Source organism: Eucyclogobius newberryi, unplaced genomic scaffold, assembly GCF_026437365.1.
Source record: "Eucyclogobius newberryi isolate DKJ021-1_F unplaced genomic scaffold, fEucNew1.0.hap1 SCAF_13, whole genome shotgun sequence".
Classification (NCBI taxonomy): Eukaryota; Metazoa; Chordata; class Actinopteri; order Gobiiformes; family Gobiidae; genus Eucyclogobius; species Eucyclogobius newberryi.
In genome coordinates, this window is record NW_027315757.1 from 1,992,133 (window position 1) to 2,011,652 (window position 19,520).

Genomic DNA, 19,520 nt, shown 5'->3' on the forward strand with positions numbered 1-19,520 from the left:
ACACAGCGTCCTGCATGTGTCACGTCCACACAGCGTCCTGCATGTGTCACGTCAACACAGCGTCCTGCATGTGTCACGTCAACACAGCGTCCTGCATGTGTCTCGTCAACACAGCGTCCTACATGTGTCTCGTCAACACAGCGTCCTACATGTGTCACGTCCACACAGCGTCCTACATGTGTCACTTCCACACAGCGTCCTACATGTGTCTCGTCAACACAGCGTCCTACATGTGTCTCGTCAACACAGCGTCCTACATGTGTCACGTCCACACAGCGTCCTACATGTGTCACGTCCACACAGCGTCCTACATGTGTCACGTCCACACAGCGTCCTACATGTGTCACGCAGCGTCCTACATGTGCCACGCAGCGTCCTACATGTGCCACGCAGCGTCCTACATGTGTCACGTCCACGCAGCGTCCTACATGTGTCGAGTCCACACAGCGTCCTACATGTGTCACGTCCACACAGCGTCCTACATGTGTCACGTCCACACAGCGTCCTACATGTGTCACGTCCACACAGCGTCCTACATGTGTCACGTCAACACAGCGTCCTACATGTGTCACGCAGCGTCCTACATGTGTCACGTCCACGCAGCGTCCTACATGTGTCACGTCCACGCAGCGTCCTACATGTGTCACGTCAACGCAGCGTCCTACATGTGTCATGCAGCGTCCTACATGTGTCACGTCCACACAGCGTCCTACATGTGTCACGTCCACACAGCGTCCTACATGTGTCACGTCAACGCAGCGTCCTACATGTGTCACGCAGCGTCCTACATGTGTCACGTCCACGCAGCGTCCTACATGTGTCACGTCAACGCAGCGTCCTACATGTGTCACGCAGCGTCCTACATGTGTCACGTCCACGCAGCGTCCTACATGTGTCACGTCAACGCAGCGTCCTACATGTGTCACGTCAACGCAGCGTCCTACATGTGTCACGTCAACGCAGCGTCCTACATGTGTCACGCAGCGTCCTACATGTGTAACGTCCACGCAGCGTCCTACATGTGTCACGTCAACGCAGCGTCCTACATGTGTCACGTCAACGCAGCGTCCTACATGTGTCACGTCCACGCAGCGTCCTACATGTGTCACGTCCACGCAGCGTCCTACATGTGTCACGTCCACGCAGCGTCCTACATGTGTCACGTCCACGCAGCGTCCTACATGTGTCACGTCCACGCAGCGTCCTACATGTGTCACGTCCACGCAGCGTCCTACATGTGTCACGTCCACACAGCGTCCTACATGTGTCACGTCCACGCAGCGTCCTACATGTGTCACGTCCACGCAGCGTCCTACATGTGTCACGTCCACGCAGCGTCCTACATGTGTCACGTCAACGCAGCGTCCTACATGTGTCACGCAGCGTCCTACATGTGTCACGTCCACGCAGCGTCCTACATGTGTCACGTCAACGCAGCGTCCTACATGTGTCACGTCAACGCAGCGTCCTACATGTGTCACGTCAACGCAGCGTCCTACATGTGTCACGTCAACGCAGCGTCCTACATGTGTAACGTCCACGCAGCGTCCTACATGTGTCACGTCAACGCAGCGTCCTACATGTGTCACGTCAACGCAGCGTCCTACATGTGTCACGTCCACGCAGCGTCCTACATGTGTCACGTCCACGCAGCGTCCTACATGTGTCACGTCCACGCAGCGTCCTACATGTGTCACGTCCACGCAGCGTCCTACATGTGTCACGTCCACGCAGCGTCCTACATGTGTCACGTCCACGCAGCGTCCTACATGTGTCACGTCCACACAGCGTCCTACATGTGTCACGTCCACACAGCGTCCTACATGTGTCACGTCCACACAGCGTCCTACATGTGTCACGTCCACACAGCGTCCTACATGTGTCACGTCCACACAGCGTCCTACATGTGTCACGTCCACACAGCGTCCTACATGTGTCACGTCCACACAGCGTCCTACATGTGTCACGTCCACACAGCGTCCTACATGTGTCACGTCCACACAGCGTCCTACATGTGTCACGTCCACACAGCGTCCTACATGTGTCACGTCCACACAGCGTCCTACATGTGTCATGCCATTGTTGACGATCGATTGACGAGTGATCAGTACGTTTAGGCACTTTGGTTATACAATTGAACACGACTTTTTGTATTGAAAAAGCTGCGATACAAAAACACTTTTTTTCTGACGAATGCATCGCTTTTGAGAGAAATTGCGTCGCATTTAGCGATGCCGCTTATTCTGAGCCTGTGAGTCTGTAACAGTTAGAAGGACCTGGGCAAAACATGATCAATTATATTCAATCCTCTCACTCAGACTTGAATATGCGAAAAGGTTCCATTTTTCAATATATTTTTTTATAGTAGCAAAAAGACGGGTATATTCTTTCTCCAGAATAGTTGATTGGTCTGTATGAAGTACCACTCCTAAATATCTAAAGGGTCAAACCTCAAACCGTGGCGTCCAGTTTACAACGCATGTAAACGCGCGTTGAACGCGTCCTGCGTTTTCTGCGTCGAGCGTGGCGCATTGGGGGCGTCCAAAGCAGAAAAGTTGAGCTTTGTCCATCTTTTCTGCGTCGGACGCGGCGCAGCAGCCAATCAGAGACGAAGAAGATTAATAATTAATAATTTAGTTAATAAACCAAAGCCATGATCCAACATTAAACTCCATTTACACCATGAGAAAAGCAGCACAGCACAACTCCGTCCTGCACAAATGTGCAGGACGACTCCTCCACTGAGCATGTGCAGGACTCCTCCACTGAGCATGTGCAGGACTCCTCCACTGAGCATGTGCAGGACCACTCCTCCACTGAGCATGTGCAGGACCACTCCTCCACTGAGCATGTGCAGGACCACTCCTCCACTGAGCATGTGCAGGACTCCTCCACTGAGCATGTGCAGGACCACTCCTCCACTGAGCATGTGCAGGACCACTCCTCCACTGAGCATGTGCAGGACCACTCCTCCACTGAGCATGTGCAGGACCACTCCTCCACTGAGCATGTGCAGGACCACTCCTCCACTGAGCATGTGCAGGACCACTCCTCCACTGAGCATGTGCAGGACCACTCCTCCACTGAGCATGTGCAGGACCACTCCTCCACTGAGCATGTGCAGGACCACTCCACTGAGCATGTGCAGGACCACTCCACTGTGCTGTGAGTGTATTTTACGGGCGTGCATCTTGAAATGTACAGGCGTCCAACTTCTGAGTCGGGCGCAAATTTGATGTGTGAGGCCGGCTTAAGAGATTCTGTAATGGGTAAATCTTTCTAAAGGTCAGAGGGGGGCGCCAGAGAGAGAGGATTTCACTTCTGATTTCATTTGTGTCCAGAAATTTGACCAACCTCTTGAAGAAAATGCATCACATTGAGCATGGAAATGTCATCTGCAGCAGGCAATTTTATGTCCCATCCCACGAGAGAGTGACTATAGGCCCCCACGCGGGGCCACAGAGGGAGTGACTATAGGCCCCCACGCGGGGCCACAGAGGGAGTGACTATAGGCCCCCACGCGGGGCCACAGAGGGAGTGACTATAGGCCCCCACGCGGGGCCACAGAGGGAGTGACTATAGGCCCCCACGCGGGGCCACAGAGGGAGTGACTATAGGCCCCCACGCGGGGCCACAGAGGGAGTGACTATAGGCCCCCACGCGGGGCCACAGAGGGAGTGACTATAGGCCCCCACGCGGGGCCACAGAGGGAGTGACTATAGGCCCCCACGCGGGGCCACAGAGGGAGTGACTATAGGCCCCCACGCGGGGCCACAGAGGGAGTGACTATAGGCCCCCACGCGGGGCCACACGCCGGGCCACAGAGGGAATGACTATAGGCCCCCACGCGGGGCCACAGAGGGAGTGACTATAGGTCCCCACGCGGGGCCACAGAGGGAGTGACTATAGGCCCCCACGCGGGGCCACAGAGGGAGTGACTATAGGCCCCCACGCGGGGCCACAGAGGGAGTGACTATAGGCCCCCACGCGGGGCCACAGAGGGAATGACTATAGGCCCCCACGCGGGGCCACAGAGGGAGTGACTATAGGCCCCCACGCTGGGCCACAGAGGGAGTGACTATAGGCCCCCACGCGGGGCCACAGAGGGAGTGACTATAGGCCCCCACGCGGGGCCACAGAGGGAATGACTATAGGCCCCCACGCTGGGCCACAGAGGGAGTGACTATAGGCCCCCACGCGGGGCCACAGAGGGAGTGACTATAGGCCCCCACGCGGGGCCACAGAGGGAATGACTATAGGCCCCCACGCGGGGCCACAGAAAATAGCTTAAGGCTCGCCGTTTTCTAGTTGTCTTTCACTTGATTTTCTCATAAAATTCTCTCTGCTTAACCTGAAATGTTTCACAGTATGACATAAAAGAAAGTTGAGTCTATTTAAAGGAGGTTTTATTTCCTCGAAAGTACTTGCCGTTCGTTATATGCTGTTCTAAACAAATTAGGTGCTGATCATGAAATTGATACAAAAATCTATACAAACAAATATTCAGCTCGGTTTACATAGAACCTAAGCAATTTAAATTAATTCAATGGATGGCAAAGTAAAATGCTTGTATCTTCCTAAATCACCACAACGTAAAGATTATACGCTTACAGGAATACAGAGTTACAGTACATAAAACAAAAATAAAGCACTTTCATGTTATATGTTGTGGAGGGAGGGGGTGATCCAGACCTGAAGATGGCACGAAGGTTCAAATGTCACTGCCATATCGCCCAGCCATAGTCGAGACTCATTATTATTCACAATTGACTCACTGTAAAAAGAAAAGTGAATGCTAAATGCGCTCTCAAACGTCTGGCTGCAGGAACAAGCCATCACAAACTCCACCAACAATCAAGCACTGTACAAGGACTGTACCGACATTAGAATTGGCTTTCAAAAAAATGAGGTAATACATTTGGACTAAATTTGAAAACGGACACATTTAATAGACTTTGGACAAAATGGGACCACTATGCCTGTTCAGGCCTAGACTCAATTCATTTTTTGTAAGGCCCAAAATCACAACAACAGTTGTCTCTGAGGGCCACAGGGAGAAATGAATCAACAATGTCTGTGGTGGCGAGGGACGATGTCCCAGGGTCCTCTGTCCTTAGACTCTCCTTCTCGGCCAGGAAAAACTACAAAAAACCTCCTTGGGAGAAAGTAGAAACCTGGAGGAGTTCCAGAGTGAAGGAGAGACCTGACTCTCACAGACTCGAGACTGGAGCTGGACCCACTCCTCAGGCAGATGAGGGACCGTCCACACGGGGCAGGGACCACTTCACCAGGAGAGGGGCATCTGGGTCCACAGGTCCTCAGGAGTGAGACAAAGAAGGCAGTGAACAGTTTGCAAGTGAAATTAAAAAATAAATATTGTTTGATAGCATAAGTAGTCAGAAGAAGAAGAGGATAGTGCTCAAGCTGTCATACTTCCCCCAGCACAGTTGCTCCTAGGGCAGCGTAGCTAAAGCTGTGGGTTTATGTTTCTGTTCCTAACTAGTCTGACCATAAGCAATTTCGAAGAGGAACATTTTAAGCCTGGACTTAAATGAAGAGACTGTGTCGGCCTCTTTAACATAGACAGGAGCTGATTCCATAACACAGGAGCTCTACCTCCTACAGTACTTTTAGAGACTCTTGGGACCACCAGAAGGCTCTACCTCCTACTGTGCTTTTAGAGACTCTTGGGACCACCAGAAGGCTCTACCTCCTACTGTGCTTTTAGAGACTCTTGGGACCACCAGAAGGCTCCACCTCCTACAGTACTTTTAGAGACTCTTGGCACCACCAGAAGGCCAGCATTTTGAGAGAGAAGAGCTCTGTTTGGATGATATGGTTCTATAGCATCTTTGAGGTGGGAGGGGCCATGTCATTTATGGCTTTATAAGTTAGGAGGAGTATTTTAAATTTGATTCTAAACTCGACGGGGGGCCAGTGAAGAGACTCCAGCACCGGCGTAATGTGCTCTCTTCTTTTTGTTCCTGTTAGTAATCTTTAGAGCTGGGTTTTGAACCAGTTGAAAGCTTTTTATGGAGCTTTTAGGACACGCTGCAAGCAGGGAGTTACAGTAGTCTAATCTAGTCGTTACAAATGCATGGATAAGTTTTTCGGCTTCACTTTTAGGCAGGATTCTTCTGATTTTGGCTCTTGTTGCGCAAATGGAAATAGGCTGTTTTACAAGCTTGATTTATATGAGCTTTAAATGAGAGCTCCTGGTCAAATAAGACTCCAAGGTTTCTTACAGTAGAACTGGAGGCTACACTGACATTGTCCAGTGTGACTATCTGCTCAGATAGAGCGTCTCGTAGATGCTTAGGGCCAAGCACAATGACCTCGGTTTTTTCAGGGTTAAGAAGCAGGTAGTTTAGTGTCATCCAGGTTTTTATCTCCTTCACACAAGCACTAAGTCTGTCTACTTGATCGCTCTGATCAGGTTTCATTGATAAATACAGCTGAGTGTCGTCTGCATAGCAGTGGAAGTTAATGTCATGTGACCTGATCATGTGACCTGATCATGTGACCTAACGGCAGCATATAGAGAGTAAACAGAATTGGACCGAGTACTGATCCCTGTGGCACACTGTAAGTTACTTTAGAACAAGGTGAGGAGCTCTGGTTTACATTAACAAACTGGTACCTATTGGATAAATAGGATTTAAACCTATACCAATCATTTAAACCTCACATTCTAACCTCTGCAGTAGAATGTTGTGGTCGATGGTCAAACGCTGCGCTGAGGTCCAACAGAACCAGGACTGAGACCAGTCCATCATCAGCGGCTCATAACAAATCGTTTGTGACTTTAACTAGTGCAGTTTCAGTGCTGTGGTGGGCTCTGAACCCTGCTGTGGTGGGCTCTGAACCCTGCTGTGGTGGGCTCTGGACCCTGCTGTGGTGGGCTCTGAACCCTGCTGTGGTGGGCTCTGAACCCTGCTGTGGTGGGCTCTGAACCCTGCTGTGGTGGGCTCTGAACCCTGACTGGAAAACTTCACATAAGTGATTGTCCTGTAGGGGGCGACAAAGCTGTTTTACTACAACTTTTTCAAGGATTTTAGAGACAAAGGGAAGATTTGAAATAGGTCTGTAGTTTAACAATAGTTCAGGATCTAGATTAGGCTTTTTCAGAAGAGGTTTAATGACGTCATGTTTGAAGGACTGTGGAACATAAACACTTTCTACTGAAGTATTTATTATATTCAGAATAGGGTCTATAATTAGGGGGAGAATGTCTTTGAGGAGTCTGCTTGGAATGGGGTCTAGGACACAAGTTGAGCTTTTAGAGGACATAAGGGCTGAAGTTATCTCTCTTGATCAACAGCTGTGAACCTTTCTAAGTTTACAGGTGGATTTATATGAGACGTTAGATTTACAGCTTGGGCTAGTTCAGGGCTAATAACGGGCGTAATTTCATCTTATTTATCTCTAAATGTTTTATTTTATTGTTAAAAAATAGGAAATCATCAGAGCTGAGAGAAGCTGGGAGTGAGGGCTCTACTGCTGTGACAGTTTGTCACCATGGCTACAGTGCTGAAAAGAAATGGAGTGTTACTTTTGACTTCTATTAGATTTGAATAATATCTGGTTTGGGCCTCACACAGAGCTGCTGATAGGACAGGAGCAACTTTTCCTGCTTTTAGAGATTCTTCTGTGTGAGAGCGACGAAATAATCCCTCTAACTTTCTAACTCTTTATGTGAACGCAGTTCTTGGTTGTACCATGGGGAGGCGCTTTGACCTAATGACCTTCTGTTTTAATGGTGCTGCAACATCAAGTCGACAAATTGATCAAAACTATTCTCAGCAGGATCACATGACATGATCACATGACATGATATGATCACATGACATGATCACATGACATGATCACATGACATGATCACATGACACGATCACATGACATGTCACTGAATATTGGCTCCATTATTTCTTTGAATTTTGAGATAGATTTTTCAGATATTGTCCTTTTCATTATAACTTTATTTTGTGGGACTGGATGATCTTTAAGAATAAACTGAAAGGTAATTAGGAAATGATCTGACAATATAGGGTTTTGAGGGAGGACAATGAGGTCACTAATCTCTGTTCCATACGTTAGGACAAGATCCAGAGTGTTCTTGTGAGTGTGAGTCGGTTTATTTACATTCTGAGTGAAACCAATGCTGTCTAACAAGGCGCTGAAGGCATTACTGAGAGAGTCATCACTCATGTTCACGTGGATATTAAAGTCTCCAACTATAACTATTTTATCCCAGGCTAACACTAAGTTTGATATCCATCCATCCATCTTCTTCCGCTTTATCCGGGGACTCACAGACTTCCCTCTCCCTAGACACTTCCTCCAACTCCTCCGGGGCGAAACACCTCCCGAGGGAGGCGCCCAGGAGGCTCCGGAACAGATGCCCGAGTCACCTCAGCTGGAGGAGCAGCGGCTCTACTCCGAGCTCCCCCCGTGTGGCCGAGCTCCTCATCCTATCTCTAAGAGAGCGCCCAGCCACCCGGCGGAGGAAACTCATTTCGACCGCTTGTATCCGTGATCTTGTCCTTTAAGTCATTACCCAAAGCTCATGACCATAGGTGAGGTCAGAACGTAGACCGACCGGTAAATCCAGAGCTTTGTCTTTCGACTCCTTCTTCACCACAACAGTCGGTGCAGCGACTGCATCACTGCGGCCGCTGCACCGATCCAACTGTCAATCTCACGCTCCATCCTTCCCTCACTCGTGAACAAGACCCCGAGATACTTGAACTCCTCCACTTGGGGCAAGGACTCCCCACCCACCTGAAGCGGGCAAGCCACCTTTTTCCGGTCGAGAACCATGGCCTCAGATTTGGAGGTGCTGATTCTCATCCCAGCCGCTTCACACTTGGCTGCAAACCGATGGACAGAATTATGGACAGAATCTCTAGGCGCAGTCAGGGGTTGGAGGGTGTGGTCAGGGGTCGGAGGGTGTGGTCAGGGGTCGGAGGGTGTGGTCAGGGGTCGGAGGGTGTCCGGTTTGGGGACCACAGGATCTCATCTCTGCTGTTTGCAGACGATGTCCTTATGGCGCCATCAAACCCGGACCTGCAACATGCACTGGGACGGTTTGCAGCCGAGTAAGTTTGATATAAAGTCAGAAAACTCTGTTAGTAACTCTGAATAGGGACCAGGAGGTCGGTAGAAAACTATGAACAAAACTCCTTTTTGGTTTTTCATATTTGGACATGTGATTGACAGCATAAGGCTTTCAAATGAGTGAAATGCATTGTTAGTTTTAGGGCTCATGAGTAGGCTTGAGTGTGAGATCACTGCCACACCACCACCTCGGCCTGTGCTCCTGGCAGTCTGAAAGTTAACATGGGTGGGTGGGGTTAACATGGGTGGGTGGGGTGGACTCATTTAGTCTGACGTAGTCGTCTTGTTGAAGCCACGTTTCAGTTCGAGCTGAAGATCTATGTTATAGTCACTAATTCATTCATTAACTAAGAGCGATTTGGAGGAAATTGCTCTAATGTTTAGCAGTCCACATTTTACGTGTTTATTCATTTGTTTATTTGTGTCATTTGTGATTGTTATTTTCCTTAAGTTATTTGGTCTGACGCCTGAAATATTTTTTCTGAGATGTGACTTTTTGGCATTATTTGTACGAGGAACACGAGGGACATGAGGGACACACACAGTCTCTATCTGTCTTGAATCTGAACACTTCACATGTAACAGAACGGGCGAGAGTTCAGCGACAGAGGAGCGTCTTAAACTGCTGCTCTGCGCCCGGGGCTCATCCCTAGATGGTCACTTAACACGACTAAGACTATCGGTCAAATTCCGAACTAATAGGGATGTACCCTCCGAAGTCGGATGGATGCCATCCCTGCATATGAGCCCGGGCTTTTCCCCAAAACTGACTTAACTGTTTGTGTGATCCCCCTGTATCTTGTATTTCTGTGTTCCTTTTATTTTATTTATTTTGTTATTTATTATAAAATTCTTCCTTGTCCTGTCCAGAGTGTTCCCCGCTCCGGTCACCCATAACCCCTAACGAGAACAAGTTGTAGAAGATGAATGAATGAAATTCAAGTGACTGTTTGTTAATATTTAAATATTCTCAGCTCCTCAACAGTTTTGCCAATGGGTGAGAAAACACTGTGTCCTGTACGGTGACCTCAGCTGTGTGTGTCACAGGTGGATATGGCGCTGGTCATGTTGGTGATACTACAGTTGATTGGAAGTCGCTGGGGCAAGAGTTGAGGCCCAATGACGTGACAACGGATTCCACTCCCTTTAAGCATGGATCCCGTGCTTTAGCTACAAAGGACATGAGGAAATCACAGGGTAAGACTCTTGGCGGGTGTGGATGCAGCTTTTTTGTCTTCTCTTGGAGGTCATGTATATGTGCTAACGTGGATTTCAAAATGTTATGCGGTGTATTTTAGACTCACAAGTGTGTCTGGGAAGCAGTTTGTTGTGTGAAAGAGGGCTGAGTGTGAAACAAGTCTGCGATGAAGGGGTGAAGACACGGAGGCTAAAGTGAACAGCACACGGAGCTAATGCTGTGAAATGATTTCAGAGTTACAGCTCAAACAACCAAACTCTTCCAGGTCGCACTCGTGAGCTTCAAACACGCCGCTCTCTCCTCTGGTGTGCTTCAGCTCCTGCAGGTTCCAGGAGAACTACGTTAGAAACAAAAGCACCAAAAGTCGTAATGTGCGCGCCGTGCACCACAGATTCACCTGTTTTTAATGATATATGTAAATTAAACGAATCATCGAGACAACAAAATAAAAATCGAAGCTTTTTTGTAATTGAATTACTTGATTTACTAGCGTAATCGTTGCAGCCCTCTTTTATTTTTTCGTACTATTTCTCGAGGATGTGGGGGGTGGATACATTTTTGAACTCCCAGGGGGGCACACCAGAAACTGTAAGAAGCTTAGGCTTAGTGTAACGATTACATATATGGAAAGTGTGTTCTTTAGCTTGATTGTATGTGTGTGGCCTTCTTGAATTTGACTTTGACCTGTTGACCGCTGCAGACAGGAGCATGCCTCATTCAGACGAGGCCCGGCTGTCCAACCTGCTGCGCAGAGTGTCCCGAGAGGATGACCGGGACCGAAGGCTGGCCACGCTCAAGCAGCTCAAGGACTTCATCAGCCACAGTGAGAGCAAAACGGTGGGTGTGCTTCACTTCTCCATGTCAGCCACACTCACAAAGTCTGGTTGGAATCAAGAGTTTTAGTCATGGTTTAGTCTTCATTATTTCCTCTAAATAGTCTAAATCAGGGGTGTCAAACATCCGGTCCGCCAAGCGTTTTAATCCGGCCCGCTGAACATTTCTAATTAGGCCCGAGCGCCACAAGCTGGCGAGAGGCCTATTAGTCCCGTAAGGCCGTGCGAAGCACGGCTGCGAAAGTGCGCACATAGTGCGCACGAAATCGAGCGCAAAGCGCTCGCCCACTTCCAAACACTCACTAACGCACTCCTTCACTCATGCACGTCCCGTGCATACTAATTAGTAGTAGGAAAATGGAACATTACCGTTGTAAACTGGCGAAGCCCGTGCAAAAGTGCGCACTAAACGAGCACTTTACATTGGCGGTCGTCATCCCCACATAAAGCACTAATTTGCGCTAAGTAGCTCACGAATACGTTCCCCATCTCTTGCATGTTCCGTGCATATAAGCATGTAATGCAAAAATTGAACATTATTACTGTATAGAGGGCCAAAAACACAAAGTGGGCGGAGCCCACTCAAAATTAACGAAAGTACCCGTCAGTGACCAGGGACCCACACCATGAGGTAGGAAAGCGCGAGTGCTTTCCGAAAATGTATAGTTTATGATATTTGAAAAATGGGAAACATTGTTTTCGCATCGGAATATTATTCTTTCTTCTTCTTCTTCTTCTCGGGACCAACCCCCCTATTTTTCACCCAGTGAACATTGACGAAAAGTCACACAAATTTGCACACCTCTAAAAATCGTGCCTCTCTACATTCTGGCTATTTCCCTTTTCTAAAATAAAAAAAAAATTGGCGCGTCGGCGCCCCCAAATGTACCAAAAATGCATTGAAAGATGGGAAATGACCCCAAATAAATCTGATCGTAGAATCATGAAATTTGGCGCAGAGGTAGATGGTGACAAGAGAAGTAAAAAATATTATTACGGCAACACCGTCCGCCCAACAAAATGTCGGCCATATTGCTTCAAAAATGGCTAAACATGACTCGGGAGTTTTTCCAAATGTCGTACTTTTACGAACTCCTCCCAGGGCGTTGGCTCTAAAAAGCTGAAATTTGGTGAAAATGGTACTGAGGAGTGGGACATCAAAAGTTATTCAAATTACATTGATACCTGTCACGGTCTCTGAGCGGCGAAGCCGCAAACTTTAGCTAGAATTTCAAAAATCTCCCAAATTTAACATTTCTGCTGTTTGCGCAGATAAAGACGAATTGCGTCAAATTAGAATCAGTTGTTAAACTCTTTGCCCTAAACCTACTTGAAGTGAAATAAATTAATTTGGCGCCACAGCGCCCCCTACAGATTTTATATGGAGGTTAAATGTTTAGTTTTGCGAAATTATATGAAATTTGACACACAACTCAATTGTAGCATCCCCATCAAAAGTCAATGAGACCCATGTCATAATTGTTATGGCGTTGCCGTAGCGATGACCAAAACCTCCCACGTTATTCCAATGGGGAAATCCCCATCAAAAGTCAATGAGACCCATGTCATAATTGTTATGGCGTTGCCGTAGCGATGACCAAAACCTCCCACGTTATTCCAATGGGGAAATCGCCAGAACATGTTTACACTTTATACTTTCACAAACTCCTCTTAGGGCGTTAGCCCTATTAACCTGAAATTTGGTGAGACTCATCTTCAGGACCATCAAAAGTTATTCACATTTTTATTCAAAAAGTCACGGTGTCTGTGCGGCAAAGCCGCACATTTTGCCAAGAATTCAAAATAAAATTGCTTTTTGATTGTAAAACAAAGGGGAGAAGATGTGACAGCGTCACAGATTCAGCAGTAGATGTAATAAAAGGACAATCGGGGCGCGTTAGCGCCCCCTCCTCGTGCGGCGTGGCGGCTGCGTGGCGAGGGCCGATCATTGCCGCTTGCGGCTTTAATTTATATCTATTTTTATAAAACTGGGGGGGGGGAAATCAATAGATTCATAGAACCACAGTTACATCCGTAACTTTAGTTTTTATCGCTAAAACTACATGTCCCACAATGCCACTGGTGGCCGCCCCTCCCCCGGGTGGCTCTTCAGTGCTGTGTGTGCTGCCGAGGGAGAAGTGCTGACGACGCGCGTTTGCGCACTTTACAGCACTTACGCACCTCAGAGCAGAAGTCTGAGCGAGGAAAGAGACGTGTGGTTTGGGAAACGTGTGGAAGAAAGAAATTGGATGGTTTTGTAGACGTTAGAGCTTTGCTAAAAGTGGAGCTAATGTGGAGCTAACAACAAGAAAACTAACTTCTGTGATGATGCTCTGAGGAAAACATCCTCTACAAACCTGGACAGATCAGGTCAGAGTGTGATAAAGTCTGAACATGACTGTGTCCACACTAATGTGACTGAACACACAAACACAGATTGTTGACATTGGTTCAAAGAGTATTGCTTAATCGCTCCCCAATCCAACAGTCCGCTTCAGTTTGGATGATGTGACCTTAAATGACATATTAAAGGGGACGTATGACGCTAAATCCACTGAATGAACTTATGTTACACTTGTCTCTTCAGCATGAGGTATTCACAGTTCCAGATTAAGGCTGGAGTGTCACTTCTCAGTTCTGCAGTTTTCAACAGGAAGTAAAGTGTGTCATTTGCATGAGGTTTGCAATGGACACGATGTAAACTGCAGTATTTACAGTGAAGAATCATGATGTCATCACAATCTCCTCTTTTGTGTCACAGACTTTGGGCAAACAACTGGACAACATCCTCAGCACCCTGAACGACATTCTGAACGAGAGGTAAGAAGAGTCTGAACAGTACTGACACAGAGCGGCTCCTGGCCTCAAACATGAGGGCCCTCGCACACAGGGCCCACGCACACGGGGTCCACGCACACGGGGCCCTTGCACACGGGGCCCACGCACACAGGGGTCACGCACACAGGGGTCACAACCTCTTTGAAACCCTAACCCTTGGGCCAATGTGACACTGGTTAGCTGTAAGGATAGAGGGAGAGACAAAGAGGGAGAGACACAGAGGGAGAGACACAGAGGGAGAGACACAGAGGGAGAGACACAGAGGGAGAGACACAGAGGGAGAGACAAAGGTGGAGAGACAAAGAGGGAGAGACACAGAGGGAGAGACACAGAGGGAGAGACACAGAGGGAGGGACACAGAGGGAGGGACACAGAGGGAGGGACACAGAGGGAGAGACACAGAGGGAGAGACACAGAGGGAGCGACACAGAGGGAGGGACACAGAGGGAGGGACACAGGGAGCGACACAGAGGGAGAGACACAGAGGGAGGGACACAGAGGGAGGGACACAGAGGGAGAGACACAGAGGGAGGGACACAGAGGGAGGGACACAGAGGGAGGGACACAGAGGGAGGGACACAGAGGGAGCGACACAGAGGGAGGGACACAGAGGGAGGGACACAGAGGGAGGGACACAGAGGGAGAGACACAGAGGGAGGGACACAGAGGGAGAGACACAGAGGGAGGGACACAGAGGGAGGGACACAGAGGGAGCGACACAGAGGGAGCGACACAGAGGGAGGGACACAGAGGGAGGGACACAGAGGGAGGGACACAGAGGGAGGGACACAGAGGGAGAGACACAGAGGGAGAGGCACAGAGGGAGGGACACAGAGGGAGGGACACAGAGGGAGGGACACAGAGGGAGGGACACAGAGGGAGGGACACAGAGGGAGGGACACAGAGGGAGAGGCACAGAGGGAGAGGCACAGAGGGAGAGGCACAGAGGGAGAGGCACAGAGGGAGGGACACAGAGGGAGGGACACAGAGGGAGGGACACAGAGGGAGAGACAAAGAGGGAGAGACAAAGAGGGAGAGACACAGAGGGAGAGACACAGAGGGAGAGACACAGAGGGAGAGACAAAGAGGGAGAGACAAAGAGGGAGGGACAAAGAGGGAGGGACACAGAGGGAGGGACACAGAGGGAGGGACACAGAGGGAGGGACACAGAGGGAGGGACACAGAGGGAGGGACACAGGGGGAGGGACACAGGGGGAGGGACACAGGGGGAGGGACACAGGGGGAGGGACACAGGGGGAGGGACACAGAGGGAGAGACACAGAGGGAGGGACACAGAGGGAGGGACACAGAGGGAGAGACACAGAGGGAGGGACACAGAGGGAGGGACACAGAGGGAGAGGCACAGAGGGAGCGACACAGAGGGAGCGACACAGAGGGAGGGACACAGAGGTAGAGACACAGAGGTAGGGACACAGAGGTAGGGACACAGAGGTAGGGACACAGAGGGAGAGACACAGAGGGAGAGACACAGAGGGAGAGACACAGAGGGAGGGACACAGAGGGAGGGACAAAGAGGGAGAGACACAGAGGGAGCGACACAGACAAATCACCTTGAGAATATTTCCCTGCCCTCCTCCTCCACATGAGGCTGACTGAACGTGCTTGTGCCCACATGAGGCTGACTGAACGTGCTTGTGCCCACATGAGGCTGACTGAACGTGCTTGTGCCCACATGAGGCTGACTGAACGTGCTTGTGCCCACATGAGGCTGACTGAACGTGCTTGTGCCCCTCTCAGCAGTAAACTCCTGTGGGAGCTGAGGCAGGACGCCGCCTATTGCCTGGGTCTGCTCTGCACCGTCCTGAGCTACGAGGCCGAGCGCATCTTCAAGTGGCTCTTTGTCAAGTTCTCGTCCAGCACGCGAGACGAGGTGCGGCTGCTTTACCTGGTGGCAGCACAGCGGGCCCTGGAGGCGGCTGGGGAGAGGAAGGCCTTCTCACATGTCATGCAGGTCAGGTCCAAACACTCCTGTCACGATCATCACAGTAACATTGTTATTTCTTTCCATTTTATTTTTTTTAACCAAAATAAATCCGTTTGCACTAAATTGTCATGGCTTATTAAAGGTGCCATAACATGCTTTTGTTCACGTTTGGTAGTCCATCCTAAGTGTAGAATTGATAATAATAAGTGTTGTGCAACACCCTTAACATAATAGTTCAGAAATATCACCCAGACCTTGGACCCTTCACCAACCCGGAAATGTAGACGGCTTGGTTTGATATTCGCCCCCACCCTTGTGAAGAGCCATCTGGCTCCCCCGCCCAACCCGTGACGTAGTCTCAGAGCGTGTGTGTGCCCCGCCCACCCGTGACGTAGTGTGTCCCCCACAGCTGTGTGCGCCGCTCCTGCCGCACGAGTGAGTGCGAAACGATAGAACTTCAGATCAACACTACTTTGAGCCTAAATAAATCTGGTGTTTATTCTACAGCGTGCGCAGAACAGATATATCTATAGATCTATATATATATATATATATATATATATATATATAAATAAAAGTCTTATGTCCATCGCGCTCTTATTTCCTTGTTTTTCGGTATCTGATAGAACTTCTCTCCGTTTATTTTCCCGGTTGCTGCATCAACTGCCACATAAACCTTCACCATTGTGATAATAGTAAAGAGTGCGATATCATTAATGAAGTATTGGGCCTCTTTGAACCGTGTTTCCTCGTAAATCGAAGCAGAAAAACTCCGGGCTTGTAGGGAGACACGAGCAGTGCGGAGCCGGGGGGAAGGGCGCGGGAGGGGGGATGATGACGCGTGCCTGTGATTATGGGTTTTAATCGCTTAATTGGGTTCAAAATGCCGTTAACGGTTGGATGCTACTTTCGATAGTACTGATTTTGCCGTTAATTATTTTCGAGTGTCTTTAAACGCTCTGGTCAAACACAACATATAAACACAAGAACTACAAAAACGAGAAACCAATGAAAGGACAAAACATGCTAAAAACATGCTAAAAACATGCTAAAAACATGCAGCGAACCCAAACCCAATCATGTAAATGATCAGGTCGGTGGAGGGAAGGGCTTCCCAAAGCTCCCCGGCTCACCACGCCCCCCCGGCTCACCACACCCCCCCGGCTCACCACGCCCCCCCGGCTCACCACGCCCCCCCCCCGGCTCACCACGCCCCCCCGGCTCACCACACCCCCCGGCTCACCACACCCCCCGGCTCACCACGCCCCCCCGGCTCACCACCCCCCCCGGCTCACTACGCCCCCCCGGCTCACCACGCCCCCCCCCGGCTCACCACGCCCCCCCCCCCCCCCCCCCCGGCTCACCACCCCCCCGGCTCACCACGCCCCCCCCGGCTCACCACGCCCCCCTACTGCCCTCTACATATTTCAATTGTCCCATGAATCCATTCTCCCACATGTCAGTCCGATGAGTGGATGCAGACAGACAGACAGACAGACAGAGTTGATGTGCTAAAGCAGAGCTCCAACATGGAGCATTAAGCCTCACGCTGGTGGCTCCAGCTATCGTTGCTGTTCAGTTCTGTGTTTTCCATCTTAGCTGCTCCTGGTGTTCTGAGCACGTGTTTTTTACCTTGGGAAGTTGCCAGAAGAGTCTCCTGGAAAGAAAACCCATGTCTCAGTTTTCTCTTCCCAAATTCCTCACAAATGTGGTAGAACTTTGCTGAATATGAAATGAAATATCTGGGGCAAAGAAGAGGTCTCCTTGAACTTTTACCACCCAGTCAGTATCTTCTCTGGCCTTTCCTCCTGAGATCCTCACAAGAGGTTGGGTCTACAGGACATGGACTCCAAATCCAGGATGTTACTTCTTGTACTGGGTCTGCAGCGTCATCAGCTCGGCTCGCATCGCTTCCATCTCGGCAGAGCCGTGTCAAAGGAGATTTTTAAAGCTAGTTTCTGCAGCAGGGGGGGTGCACGTGCACAGCCCGCTCAGCGCGCTCTGAGCGTAGTTTCACATGACTGTACATTCTGGAGGCCATATTGTCTTGAAAAAATATGCAAGTGGTGATGGGGATGATACAGTTGTAGATGTACTAAACAGACACCTGCCCGACAAAACATGTGACCGCAATCTCATGGAACCACCTGCAGCAGCAGCGATGACCGCCTCTGATGAAGCCTCTGATGAAGCCTCTGATGAAGCCTCTGATGAAGCCTCTGATGAAGTCTCTGATGAAGCCTCTGATGAAGCCTCTGATGAAGCCTCTGATGAAGCCTCTGGACTCTCCAAAGTGATGAAGCCTCTGGACTCCTCCAAAGTGATGAAGCCTCTGAAGCCTCTGGACTCCTCCAAAGCGATGAAGCCTCTGGACGAAGCCTCTGGACTCCTCCAAAGCGATGAAGCCTCTGGACGAAGCCTCTGGACTCCTCCAAAGCGATGAAGCCTCTGGACTCCAAAGCGATGAAGCCTCTGGACGAAGCCTCTGGACTCCTCCAAAGCGATGAAGCCTCTGGACTCCTCCAAAGCGATGAAGCCTCTGGACTCCTCCAAAGCGATGAAGTCTCTGGACAAAGCCTCTGGACTCCTCCAAAGCGATGAAGCCTCTGGACTCCTCCAAAGCGATGAAGCCTCTGGACAAAGCCTCTGGACTCCTCCAAAGCGATGAAGCCTCTGGACTCCTCCAAAGCGATGAAGCCTCTGGACAAAGCCTCTGGACTCCTCCAAAGCGATGAAGCCTCTGGACAAAGCCTCTGGACTCCTCCAAAGCGATGAAGCTTCTGGACACCTCCAAAGTGATTAAGCCTCTGGACAAAGCCTCTGGACACCTCCAAAGCGATGAAGCCTCCGGACTCCTCCAAAGCGATGAAGCCTCTGGACAAAGCCTCTGGACACCTCCAAAGCGATGAAGCCTCCGGACTCCTCCAAAGCGATGAAGCCTCTGGACAAAGCCTCTGGACTCCTCCAAAGCGATGAAGCCTCTGGACAAAGCCTCTGGACACCTCCAAAGCGATGAAGCCTCTGGACAAAGCCTCTGGACTCCTCCAAAGCGATGAAGCCTCTGGACACCTCCAAAGCGATGAAGCCTCTGGACTCCTCCAAAGCGATGAAGCCTCTGGACTCCTCCAAAGCGATGAAGCCTCTGGACACCTCCAAAGCGATGAAGCCTCTGGACTCCTCCAAAGCGATGAAGCCTCTGGACACCTCCAAAGCGATGAAGCCTCTGGACTCCTCCAAAGCGATGAAGCCTCTGGACTCCTCCAAAGCGATGAAGCCTCTGGACTCCTCCAAAGCAATGAAGCCTCTGGACAAAGCCTCTGGACTCCTCCAAAGCGATGAAGCCTCCGGACTCCTCCAAAGCGATGAAGTCTCTGGACAAAGCCTCTGGACTCCTCCAAAGTGATGAAGCCTCTGGACTCCTCCAAAGCGATGAAGCCTCTGGACTCCTCCAAAGCGATGAAGCCTCTGGACTCCTCCAAAGCGATGAAGCCTCTGGACTCCTCCAAAGCGATGAAGCCTCTGGACTCCTCCAAAGCGATGAAGCCTCTGGACAAAGCCTCTGGACTCCTCCAAAGCGATGAAGCCTCTG

General features: G+C 50.0%; 1 protein-coding gene across 1 annotated transcript in view; it reads left to right on the top strand.

Annotated features, from left to right (window-relative positions):
• Positions 1-19,520, top strand: part of smg1 (SMG1 nonsense mediated mRNA decay associated PI3K related kinase) — a 185,572-nt gene that overhangs the window by 22,480 nt on the left and 143,572 nt on the right. Inside the window, exons 3-6 of the mRNA XM_072442335.1 lie at positions 10,165-10,314; positions 11,016-11,152; positions 13,910-13,968; positions 15,745-15,958. Of these exons, the coding sequence (XP_072298436.1) occupies positions 10,165-10,314; positions 11,016-11,152; positions 13,910-13,968; positions 15,745-15,958 (560 nt within the window). The remainder of the gene's footprint in view (positions 1-10,164; positions 10,315-11,015; positions 11,153-13,909; positions 13,969-15,744; positions 15,959-19,520) is intronic.